This window comes from Thamnophis elegans, chromosome Z (assembly GCF_009769535.1).
Source record: "Thamnophis elegans isolate rThaEle1 chromosome Z, rThaEle1.pri, whole genome shotgun sequence".
In the NCBI taxonomy this organism is placed as follows: Eukaryota; Metazoa; Chordata; class Lepidosauria; order Squamata; family Colubridae; genus Thamnophis; species Thamnophis elegans.
In genome coordinates, this window is record NC_045558.1 from 97,445,672 (window position 1) to 97,456,989 (window position 11,318).

Genomic DNA, 11,318 nt, shown 5'->3' on the forward strand with positions numbered 1-11,318 from the left:
GGGTGTAAAACCAGTGGGAACTTAGAGCCGTTTTTTCACCAGGAATGTGCCAATTTGATATGTCCCAATGTTCTTTGAGGAAATTGCCTGCCTCAGAGTTCTTATTGAATGGGATGTATTATTTAGAACCTTGACAAGAAGATGATACAAGGGGAATGATAATGTCAATTTAATTAAATTAATGCCCAATTAATATAATTCTTATCTTTAAAAAAAATTACATATCTCTGTTGTAAAGTAAAAGTGTTTACTATTTAACATTCCTTCTCTCAGAAACCTCCCAAATCTTTTTACACATTACATGCAATTTAATTGCTGTAGCAAAAAGCTATTTTTTTCATAGGAAGGTCTAAAATGTAGACCACCTCTAAATTTATTGAAATAAAGCAGTTTTAAAATACTCAGAGGTGGGTTCCTACTGGTTCGGCCGAACCAGTAGTGGTACGGTGGCCTGGGTCTCTGGCAGTGACCCAGGCCTGCCACGCCCCCGAACCGGTTCTCCAGTCGCCGCCGTTGCCACTGCCATCTTGTTTTTGAGTTCTGTACATGCACAGAACTATTTTAATTGAACTGTGCATGCACACGCAGTGCGCATCCAACACGCGCACGAGTGAACCGGCAGTAAAGTCAGGCAGAACCCATCCCTGAAAATACTGTAAATGGTACATGTTTGCTGTGGAGAGTATTAATAATGAGAGCACAACAACACTTTTGTAACTTGCAAATAGTGAAAAAGTTTATTAAACTACTCAAGCTAAAGAAAGCACACTTTGAGGTGTACTTTAGAAACTTGCATAAAGATAAGTAGATAGAAATTAGAAAGATTTAAAGAAAAAACTTACTGCTTTTAAAAAAAGAAGGATTTCTAAATCTAGCTCTTGAAGAAGCTCTTTCTTGCTAGAAAGTGTTAGAAAGTTTATAAAGATGGAAAGTTATTTTTGTAATTTGCTGCTATTTATTTAGCTAGCTTCTCTTCAACTGATTGGACTTGGGAAGAAATCACTCTGCCATCCACCACTTCCTCTACGATTGTCTTAACCTTTCTGGTTTTTGTTAACTCTGAAATAAAATACAAACAGTGCAATGTTATTTATTTCTTCATCAAATTTATATGGCCACCAAAGGCAACAGGATATAAAAACAGAAAATATAAAAACATCACAAACAAATATAAAAGTCATAACAATAAATATCATAAAAACCAAAAATATAAACCATAGATGAAGAGAGAATAAAAAAGAATACATTCCTCAACAACGGAGCCCTGTAGATAATCTCCTGGTCTGGTCACATAACCAGATCTGTGGGCCTTTTGGAATATCAAAAGAGATGAGGCCAAACCTCATAATTAGCTGGGAGAAGGATGTTCTATAAGGCAGGTGCTATGGCATGTAAGACACACGTCCTGAGACCCACCAAATGTAGATCATAGTCAATGGTACCCACAGCATGCCTTCTCTGTAAGATCTGAACAGTCACTCGTGCCCTTGTGACCTCTAGGCTGGAGTACTGCAATTTGCTCTACATGGGGCTGCCCTTGAAGAGTATTCGGCAACTTCAGCTGGTCCAGAATACAATATTATGTGGTAACCCATCCAATATTTAATTCAACTCTAAGAAAATAAGTTTTGGTATTGCATTAATAATAAGGATTAGTACTTAAAGTATCTAAAACCAAACACTTTAATATAGGCAAATCTGCAGCCTTTTCATAAGTTTCGAGTATATGGAACAGGTATTGTACTGTGTTTTTCAAGGTGAACAGGTCAGGAAAGAGGCATAATAAAATTAATGCTCTTTATTTTAGTAAGATACAATACCAGAGTTGAAAGCTAATTCATGTTCCTCTTTTCCCATCTTATACTAAACAAATTCAAGGTAGGATTGTGTACTCTATTTACTAATACCTCTTGGTGGCTTGTTCTGTCCTTTGGTATGTACACTAACTCTGTACACTATTCCTTTAAATGTAGCTTCAGTACTCATCAGAGAAGCTTCTATCATTTGGTAATGATTAGAAGCATAATTATAATATGTATGCGTTTGATAATTATTGTTTTTCAATGGGGTTGATTAAGGTAAAGGTAAAAGTTCCCTTTGTACATATGTGCTAGTTGTTCCTGACTCTAGGGGACAGTGCTCATCTCTGTTTCAAAGCCAAAGAGCTAGCACTGTCTGAAGACGTCTCCGTAGTCATGTGGCCGGCATGACTAAATGCCGAAGGTGCACGGAATGCTGTTACCTTCCCACCAATGGTGGTTCCTATTTTTCTAGTTGCAGTTTTACATGCTTTCGAACTGCTATGTTGGCAGTTATTAAAAAGCTGGAACAAGTAATGGGAGCTCATTCCGTTATGCGGTGCTAGGGATTCGAACTACTGAACTGCTGACCTTTCTGATCAACAAACTTAGCATCTTAGCCACTGAGCCACCGTGTCCCTTTGGGTCTTCTAAATTTGTAAGGCAGAGTGATATGGTCATGCCAGCCTAGGGGTTACCCCTGTATGCCCAGCTTCCTTGCAGCCATGGCCTCCAACACACCTAGCTTCAATTCCATCATCCACCCAGGGGCTATGCCTTGGGGGGAGGGCATATGGACATCTGTATGAGAGGCTCCATTCAAAGCATATCTGGTATAGGGAACATCAAGATGAAAGGGGAAATTGCAAAAATATTGCAAGGGCATAGGAGGGGCAGTGTACTGTTAATGTGAAAGAAAATAGCAGGGAGTGAGTACTACAAGCAAGACTTTATAGAAATATATGCATTACCTTTCGCAGGAGGTGCTGAACTGTAGGCGGCTTTCGAATAGCCTCTGGAAAGAAAAAGAATTTTTTTTTTTTGTAAATACTTGACTCTTTCTGAGCATCATTCATGGGATTTTCAAAGTATTGGGTTTTATAAAAAATATTGCTCCTCCTCTGTGTGGTCAGTTTCCAAATGTGGAAGTAATGGCACTTCTTCCAAGCTCATTCATTCCCACCAATTATCTTTTCTCCACCCATCTTGAATGGTCAAAAAAACTATTTTATTAGCCATGACATTGACTGTCCCTATTGCTGATCCCTTTTCTGCCCTTATTGCATCTGTTTTAAATAATTGCAATTACTGCTTCTGCCTAAGATGACAAAGCCTAATAGATTTTCTATACCTTGAGGCTTTGGATGATGGAGGAACAGAGAAAATATTTCTTTAGCATTATACAGCTAAGATTAACAGTACAACTAAGCCTGCTCAGTTATGAGCTGGGAACAAGCTATGGGGACATAGCAGAATAATTAAATTATCAGGGCACTTATGAGCTGAGGTTAGATGCAAGAGGAAAAAGGCTATCTGGAACTGCCTGATCATGGGAAGACTAAGACCAGCCTTGGGAGAGACTCTTTTGAAATCAACTAGGAAAATGAGGTGGGTGGGAGGGAATTTTGATACGGTCAGCCGATCTATGCTTCCCCTCTCTGGAGAGAAGTATGAATTGGGTAGAGGTTAAAGTTATACACTGGAGCATTTGTTCCAACCATGTCTACAGCTCAGAACAAACAGCTAATCTTCTAAAGTGGTGAAGGGATGGATTTGTCATGAATGGAAGGCATGTCCCAGGATAATGTTCCAGGATGCAATTTGGGCCGGTCACCAGGACCAGAAGTTTAATCTTCTGAGCTTTTGGATTTACGGTGGAGCCCATCCTCAGGGAACTTCTTTCTCACTAGAATGTGTTGATTTCTTTGTTTAGAGTTTAGAGTTTAGAGTTTTATTGGGATTTATATGCCGCCCTTTTCCCTGAGGGGACTCAGGGCGGCTTACAACCACAAGGGAGGGGGGTGCAGTGTCAAAAACAGAACAGTATGTGAACAAAGAAAAAATAGTAAAAACACAACTTTCATTCAGCAATCAAACACTCGGGCGGGTAAATTGGGAACCTATCCCCAGGCCTGCTGGGAGAGCCAGATCTTGAGGGCTGCGCGGAAGGTCTGGATAGTGGTGAGGGTACGGATCTCAACGGGGAGGTCGTTCCACAGGGTCGGAGCTGCAACAGAAAAGGCTCTCCTCCGTGTGGTTGCCAGTCGGCATTGACTGGCAGATGGAATTCGGAGGAGGCCCAGTCTGTGCGATCTAATTGGTCGATTTAGGGAGGTAATCGGCAGAAGGCGGTCTCTCAAGTACCCAGATCCACTACCATGGAGTGCTTTAAAGATGGTCATCAGTACCCTGAAGCGCACCCGGAGACCAACAGGTAGCCAGTGCAGCTCGCGGAGGACGGGTGTAACGTGGGCGAACCGCGGTGCGCCCACTATCACTCGCGCGGCTGCATTCTGGACTAGCTGTAGCCGCCGGATGCACTTCAAGGGCAACCCCATGTAGAGCCCATTGCAGTATTCCAGCCTAGAGATCACAAGGGCTCGAGTGACTGTTGTGAGAGCCTCCCGGTCTAGGTAGGGCCGCAACTGGCGGACCAGGCGAACCTGGGCAAATGCCCCCCTGGTCACAGCTGACAGCTGGTGGTCAAAAGTCAGCTTTGTGTTTAAAATGTGCAAGTGCAGTTTTATAATGATGGGTGCATAACCCCTGGTAGGGTAGGATTTCTTGCATATGCCATGCTTGGCTTTTCAGCATATAGCTAATGATAGAATAACATTACTATGACCAAATTTTGAAAGTAATTATTATATCAGTACATTCAGTATATTTGAACAGAATAAATGATCTCCAAGTCCTATTTATTAAATGTTGCCATTTTATAGGACCAAAGAAACATACTTTTACTTCTATAATAGTCTATTTGGTTTCTGCTTAAGGTTAATGTTTGTGTATGTTGTGAGTGTTGTGCTTTTTGTTGTGTTTTGTTTTAATTGTTGTCTTTGGTCTGAGCTGCCTTGTTTTAGATTTTAATTGTTTTAATTTAGTATTTTAAGTCCATTGGAATGAGTGGCTATATTAAATCTAATAAATCATCATCTACTTATTGTCCTCTTACTTTGGAAGGAGTTTTTCCTACAGAAAATAAAAGTGATTTATATATATAAATTGTTACATGGAACATACTACAGACTCAAAGCTTCAGAATTTGTTCTAAAACTAATCAGATGGTAGGGTGGTATTTATATATTGTGAAAGTGAATGTCGTAATAAATTTGTTTTCCAGATACTACAACACATCTTACTCTATTCTAAGAATTTTTTTTTTTTCAATTACATATTTGCAAATTCCTTACCCCGCTTCTCCCTCCAATAAGCGGTGGTAGGTTTCAATCTCCTGTTCCAGACGTGTCTTTATTCCTAACAGTTGCTGATATTCGGCACTTTGGTTTTCCATATCTGACCGGATCTGCAGAAGTTGTTCTTCAAAATTACTGATCTGCATCTGTATTTGACCAAGCTGATCACAGTAACTTTGTTCTGTTTCTGCTAAAGTGCCTTCAAGGGATTGTTTCTGTTGAGAGACAGGCAGAGGAAAAATGAAGCATCAATTGTTGAAATAAACAATTGGAGGAAAATTCTGGACTGCAAGCCAATATTTAATATAATATTATGACTATATATTCTATATGGTAGGTGAGTGGTTGAAAGAATCATTCATGTTCTACTGCATTGTCAAGCTAATTTTTCTTTATTTACCGGTAACTCTAGACAGGACAAATTTTATATACATACATACATACATACATACATACACACATACACACATACACACATACACACATACACACACACACACACACACACACACACTTCTGGCTAATAAGAATGACTTTTATATACTTTATATAATATCTCCAAATTTTGCTTGCTAGCTTTTTGAACAAAGTGGATGATGACTTCTGTAGCATGAACTTTAAGACTATCACTTACATTCATAATTAATTATAATATATTTTAATTAGTAGGCACATATATGCTGTAAGGACTCTAATTTGTTTTTGTCTGCTTATTTGTTTTTAAGTATGCTGGCCTCTGGCTGGAGTAAAATTTGATTGGTATACATATGTGAATAATAGAAAAGTCCTTATCTATAATTTGTCAATTAGAAAGTCATTTACAAGGACAAAGCTGTAATCTCATGTTAATTTAGAGATAAATCCTATTTATTTAGTTCCAGATACAACCCACAGGTAGTTGATTAAGTTAATCAACTTTGGTTAATTCCAGAAAACTGAGAGAAGAGATGGACTACCAGGCTATAGGTTAGGCTGGGAAGCTGACATTGTACCACTCCAAAGTTGTCATGCAGAGGAAATCAAGCTGGTGTGGTAGTTCACTTACCATAGCAATCTGAGCCTGAAGCTCCAGTTCTAAGCCTTGCATGGTGCGCCTTAGTTCAGTAACTTCATTTTTGCTTGAACTCAATTGGTCAACATTGGCAGATATCTCTTGCCTCAATGCGCCAACCTAGACAAGTCAGGGAACAATATTTAGCGGGCTAGGTAGAACATTTTCTATGTTTGACATTCAAGTGGAGACATTCAAGCGTTTGACATTCAAGCGGTTCTTGCCTGCTTGTTGAACTGTTCTTCTGCTTCTCTCCGGTTTTTGTCAGCAAGTTCTTCGTATTGGGCTCTCATGTCATTCAGAAGTTTAGTTAAGTCAACTCCAGGAGCAGCATCCATTTCCACAGTGACATCACCACTGACCGCTCCTCTGAAACTCATCAATTCCTGTGGTAGAGAAGAGTGGTAAATATGTCACAATGTGATAGATTGTCACATTATGACAATTATATCATAGGAGTTGATAGACAAAAAGGAGATGCTGCATGGGTTCCGCCCCCTTTTATGTATAGTAAAACATTTCCAGATGAATCTTCTTTCAATATGAGTGATATCTAGCACTTAATAGAAGAACAACAGTTTGGAGGGCATACAAGAAGTCGTGTGTTGCACGTAGCTATATCCTACCACAGAAGGAAATAACAGCTGCTGCATTTTGGCATCTGCTGTCCAAGGCAATTGCCATGTTAGGCTTAGCAAAACCCATTTAAAAGATTGTGGTGATTTATTATTTATTCAAATTGTAAGGTAGCAAATCATCATGGTCTAAGACAAGATACTAAATTCAAAATAAAGTTCAAAATAAATAAATAAAATCAAAAGGGGAGAGCAGGAAATGTAAAAAAAAAGCATAGTTCATATGGGTTCACAAATTACCAAGGACCGGATCCCAGAAGGGCTGAGATAGCAACAGAGAAGGCAAGGCACTTATCCAAGGGGTGCAGTGTGACACTGTTTTTGAAGGTAACTGGAGTATGATAAATGAATCCTCATTTATTTCAGACGGGGCAGATGATTTGGATGATTTGAGTACATTTTGTTTTGCAATTCAGTTTTTCACTGAATTCGTTTTTTACACTCTCAGTGAACTGACAGCAGTTTTAAGGAGATAGTTTAACCTGGGAAATATTTTGATCCTCTATCAGTTCTGTATAAAATTCAACTCTACTTTTTTTTTAATTTAAAGATTTGTTTCTAGAGAGGTAGGAGTTTTATTTGTGGCATTATCTATCTATCTATCTATCTATCTATCTATCTATCTATCTATCTATCTATCTATCTATCTATCCATCCATCCATCCATCCATCCATCCATCCATCCATCCATCCATCCATCCATCCATCCATCCATTTATTGATAATGCCACATATATAATTAGATGGGAATTATAGAAACTGTGAATAAAGAAAGGGCAGATTTATAGAGGCAAACCAAAGCAACTTTGGATAAATATATGAGTCTTGGATTATAATGTGGAATGCTTAAGAGAGCGCCAAGGAGGTTCATTTCTACCCTGTGCTACAATTATTCTCCTTTAAAATGTTTTCATTTAGCCACTAGATGGCAGACATAGCTAAAGTAGGGAATTTTCATTGTTTCTTTTTAAAAAGGGGAGAAAAGGTTAGAATGAAAATCTACCATTCCTTTTGTCCATTGTTAGCACATTGTATACATTTAAAGTTTCAAAGCAACATATTAGTATCTATATGCTCTATTTTGGTTGTAGTTCTTCCAACAGCTAGGATTTTCGAAAGCATCAATATCTGGCAAAGAAACCCCTTGAAAACATGTGTAGAAGCAAAGACATTGACAATTAAAACACTGTATGTCTTTGTACACTATTTTCTGAATTGTCAAAAAAGTTCTTTTTCGAGAGGCAACTAGATTTTCTGATTTTTCTTTAAAGACATTTCGCTTCTCATCCAAGAAGCTTCTTCAGCTCATCCAAGAAGCTGAAGGAGATTTTTGGATGAGAAGTGATATGTCTTCAAATAAAAAACAGAAAGTCCAGTTGCTTCTTGAAAAAGCACCTTTGGGACAACCATGACCCGGATGACTGAGATATCTTCTGAAATAAACACTTGTCTGTCATTAATTTACTTTGCACTTTATTTTTTCATTTTTCATTTTCATTTTCCCTTTATTTGTATGCCGCCCTTTTCCCTGGGGGGACTCAGGGCGGCTCACAGTTCAAAAAAAAGTGGGGGGGAAGGACAAACAATTTCTAACATAAAGACAATTTTTACCTTACCTACTAAAAATCCTCCCCCCCCCCCATTTGGTAGCCATTTGCTACCAAGGGTATGGTGTTGCCGGTGGCAGATTGAGCTCCAGGTTTGAGAAAATTCTGGACACAGGGCAGTGCTTCATCCTGAGGCAGAAACCTGAAAAGCTTCACACAGCAGTGTGTGCAGCTGCAGCAAAAGTGCTGAGCGTTTAAGCATTCTCAGGCACATGGATTTAACCATTGTTTCAATGTTTTGGGATAGTGCTATAAAAAAAGAATTATTTGTGTCAAATTGTAATTAAATTCTACTCAGTACCAAAATCTCCCTGCTTTTCCAGAGATCAACAATGGGGATAAGAGCTGGGGACAGAAACTTGTCAGTATGAGCAGGAAGATCTAGAAAGTGACATTTGTAAATTAACAAAATTCTGTGCCTTTTCATCAAAAGAGAAGCATTCCTGTCAAAATCTAACACCAACATTTGCCAGTGTCAGGAATATATTCCAATAAAATATATCTCAGAAACTTTAGAAAAACCTTTCTCCCACCTCTTCATGGTTCTTCTTCAGGTAGAGAAGTTCCTCATTCAGGCTCTCAATCTGCAACTCTAGATCTGATTTACTCATGGTTAAGTCATCCAAGACTCTGCGTAAGCCATTAATATCACTCTCCACGCTTTGGTGTAGGAACAACTCATTTTCATACCTTTAAAGTTGATAGAAGAATGACATTTTAGCAATAGCACTTATACTTATATATTGCTCCATGGTGCTTTACAGCACTCTCTGAGAGGTTTACAGAGTCAGCATATTGACCCCAACAATCTGGCTCCTCATTTTACCAACCTTGAAGAGGTCAACCTTCAACTGGTCAGGGTCAAACTCCTGGCAGTGGGCAGAGTTAGCCTGCAATTCTGCATTCCAACCATTGCACTGTCCCAGCTCATTATGATTTATAGTCGTCATTTAATGAATGCAGATGGATTTATAATCAAGGATGATTTAAAAAAACTGAATAGGTAATAGGTTGAGGGAAAGTTAGACCCAGTTCTTTTCTTTTCCTTTCCGGAGTGCAATTGTTTTACTTACTTAAGTTTGAAATCATCAGCAGCTAGTCGAGCATTATCAACTTGTAATACAATCCCAGCATTCTCAATTGTATGTCGACTTATCTATAATAAAATATTTAAAAGAAATACGTTCATTCCCCAAAATTCTAAACACTTTGCATCTAAGATTGAAAGAATAAAAAATATAGGCATGCACACAGATATATGGACACATGCATACTCACAAGCACACAAACGGAGAGACATAGACACACAAGAATCATATTTACTCTTGCTATCTAACTTATTTAAATTCAACTTGCACACAAAACATACATGAGGATAGCTAATCTATTTAAGTTCAGGAGTTAACTTCAATAACTTAATTGAAAAGTCTAAATCAAAATTGATAAACCAAGAGTTGGACTCCCACCATAGACTGAATAATAAATGACCTCATTCTATCTTCACCTAGCCCTTAATGTGCTCAATTGATGCATGCAGTTTATCTACCACTTCAATTTTCATATGCTCTAGGCAGTTTACAGGCATTAAATATCAACTAGAATTAAAAAATAAATCTTACGTTAGCAACAAAAATGTAACATGTAATATATATATACATAATATATATATATAATATAAGATATATATATAATATATATATAAGATATATATATATAATATATCTTATTTATATATATATAAATAAGAAAATGAATCTATCTATTCTGGAACTTGATTTTCATACAATAATTATCAATAAACCAAGTTTATTTTTAAAATGGCTGGGTAGGACAGAGTGTGAATGAAATGCTGCAAGCATTCAATGATGTGGAAATTTATTGACAACTTACTGAGTCTGGAAAGAGGGTCAACTGAAGTTGGAATACTTTGTGAAAATATTTGAGCTACTTGCCTGGTTCCGAAGATCTTCAATGAGGTTAAAATACTTGCTGTAATCTCGGTCAGTGTCAGGAGTGCTGAATTTGGCATACCATTCCTTGATTTTGAGTTCTAGCTCAGCATTTGCCTCTTCAAGAGCATGGACTTTGCCCAAATAGTTAGCAAGGCGGTCATTAAGATTCTGCATGGTTTGCTTCTCATCACCTGAGAGGAGACCTCCATCTCCTCCTCCTCCTCCCATGCCAAAGCCACCACCAAAGCCACTTGCAAAACTGCCACTGGCAAAGCCACCACCCATGCCACCACCATATCCTCCAGCAAGGCTTCCTCCACCATAACTCCCTCCACTATAACCCCCTCCACTATAACCCCCTCCACTATAACCTCCAGCAAACTTGGAACCACCACTGAACCCTACGCCACTTGACAGTCTAACAGATCCCCCACCTCCACCTCCCATACTATAGGAGGAAATCTGCCGAGAAGAACCCGATGTGAGGACAGAGAGAGCCATAGTGTTTGAGCAAGAAGGATGGCCTATGCTGTGCCAGTAAGCAAGCTGATTTAGAAAGAGTGCCTTGGCTTGGTGGGCTTTTAAAGTTTATATATGAAGCTAATGTGGTGCATTGTTTCCGCCCCATCCCTGCAAAAATGATTCCTTGCCAAGCCAAAAGCATAACGTCCATGATCAGATAAATTATTAATTATTTTCTCTAATTAAAAAGTGATGTTATCAACTCCAACTTTTCAGAAATATGTTCCCTTGGGTTATTTGTTGTGCCAGCTTTCTGGATCAGGTGGGATGGAAAAGAGCCAGATCTGTTTTACTTTTCTTTTTATCCTTAAAATTTGATGAGCTACTCTTTTTGTC

At 38.5% G+C, this 11,318-nt stretch overlaps 1 protein-coding gene across 1 annotated transcript; it reads right to left on the reverse strand.

Moving 5' to 3' along the window:
- Positions 1-955: 955 nt before the first annotated feature.
- LOC116521234 (keratin, type I cytoskeletal 24-like) lies at positions 956-10,961 on the reverse strand. Its single transcript, XM_032235924.1, has 9 exons — positions 10,461-10,961; positions 9,582-9,664; positions 9,042-9,198; positions 6,491-6,652; positions 6,261-6,386; positions 5,213-5,430; positions 3,222-3,232; positions 2,771-2,800; positions 956-1,059 (listed from the first exon to the last, which is right to left on the reverse strand). The coding sequence occupies exons 1-9, from the start codon at positions 10,959-10,961 to the stop codon at positions 956-958; spliced, it is 1,392 nt and encodes a 463-aa protein (XP_032091815.1).
- Between the last annotated feature and the right edge of the window lie 357 nt (positions 10,962-11,318).

What these genes read in the sequence shown, in the direction of transcription:
- LOC116521234 (XM_032235924.1), bottom strand. Translation starts at nt 10,961, where the DNA reads ATGGCTCTCTCTGTCCTCACATCGGGTTCTTCTCGGCAGATTTCCTCC. An exon ending in TTGAAGATCTTCGGAACCAG is followed by an intron (nt 9,665 to 10,460) that starts GCAAGTAGCTCA and finishes ATTTTATTATAG; the next exon opens with ATAAGTCGACATACAATTGA. An exon ending in GCTGATGATTTCAAACTTAA is followed by an intron (nt 9,199 to 9,581) that starts GTAAGTAAAACA and finishes TCAACTTTAAAG; the next exon opens with GTATGAAAATGAGTTGTTCC.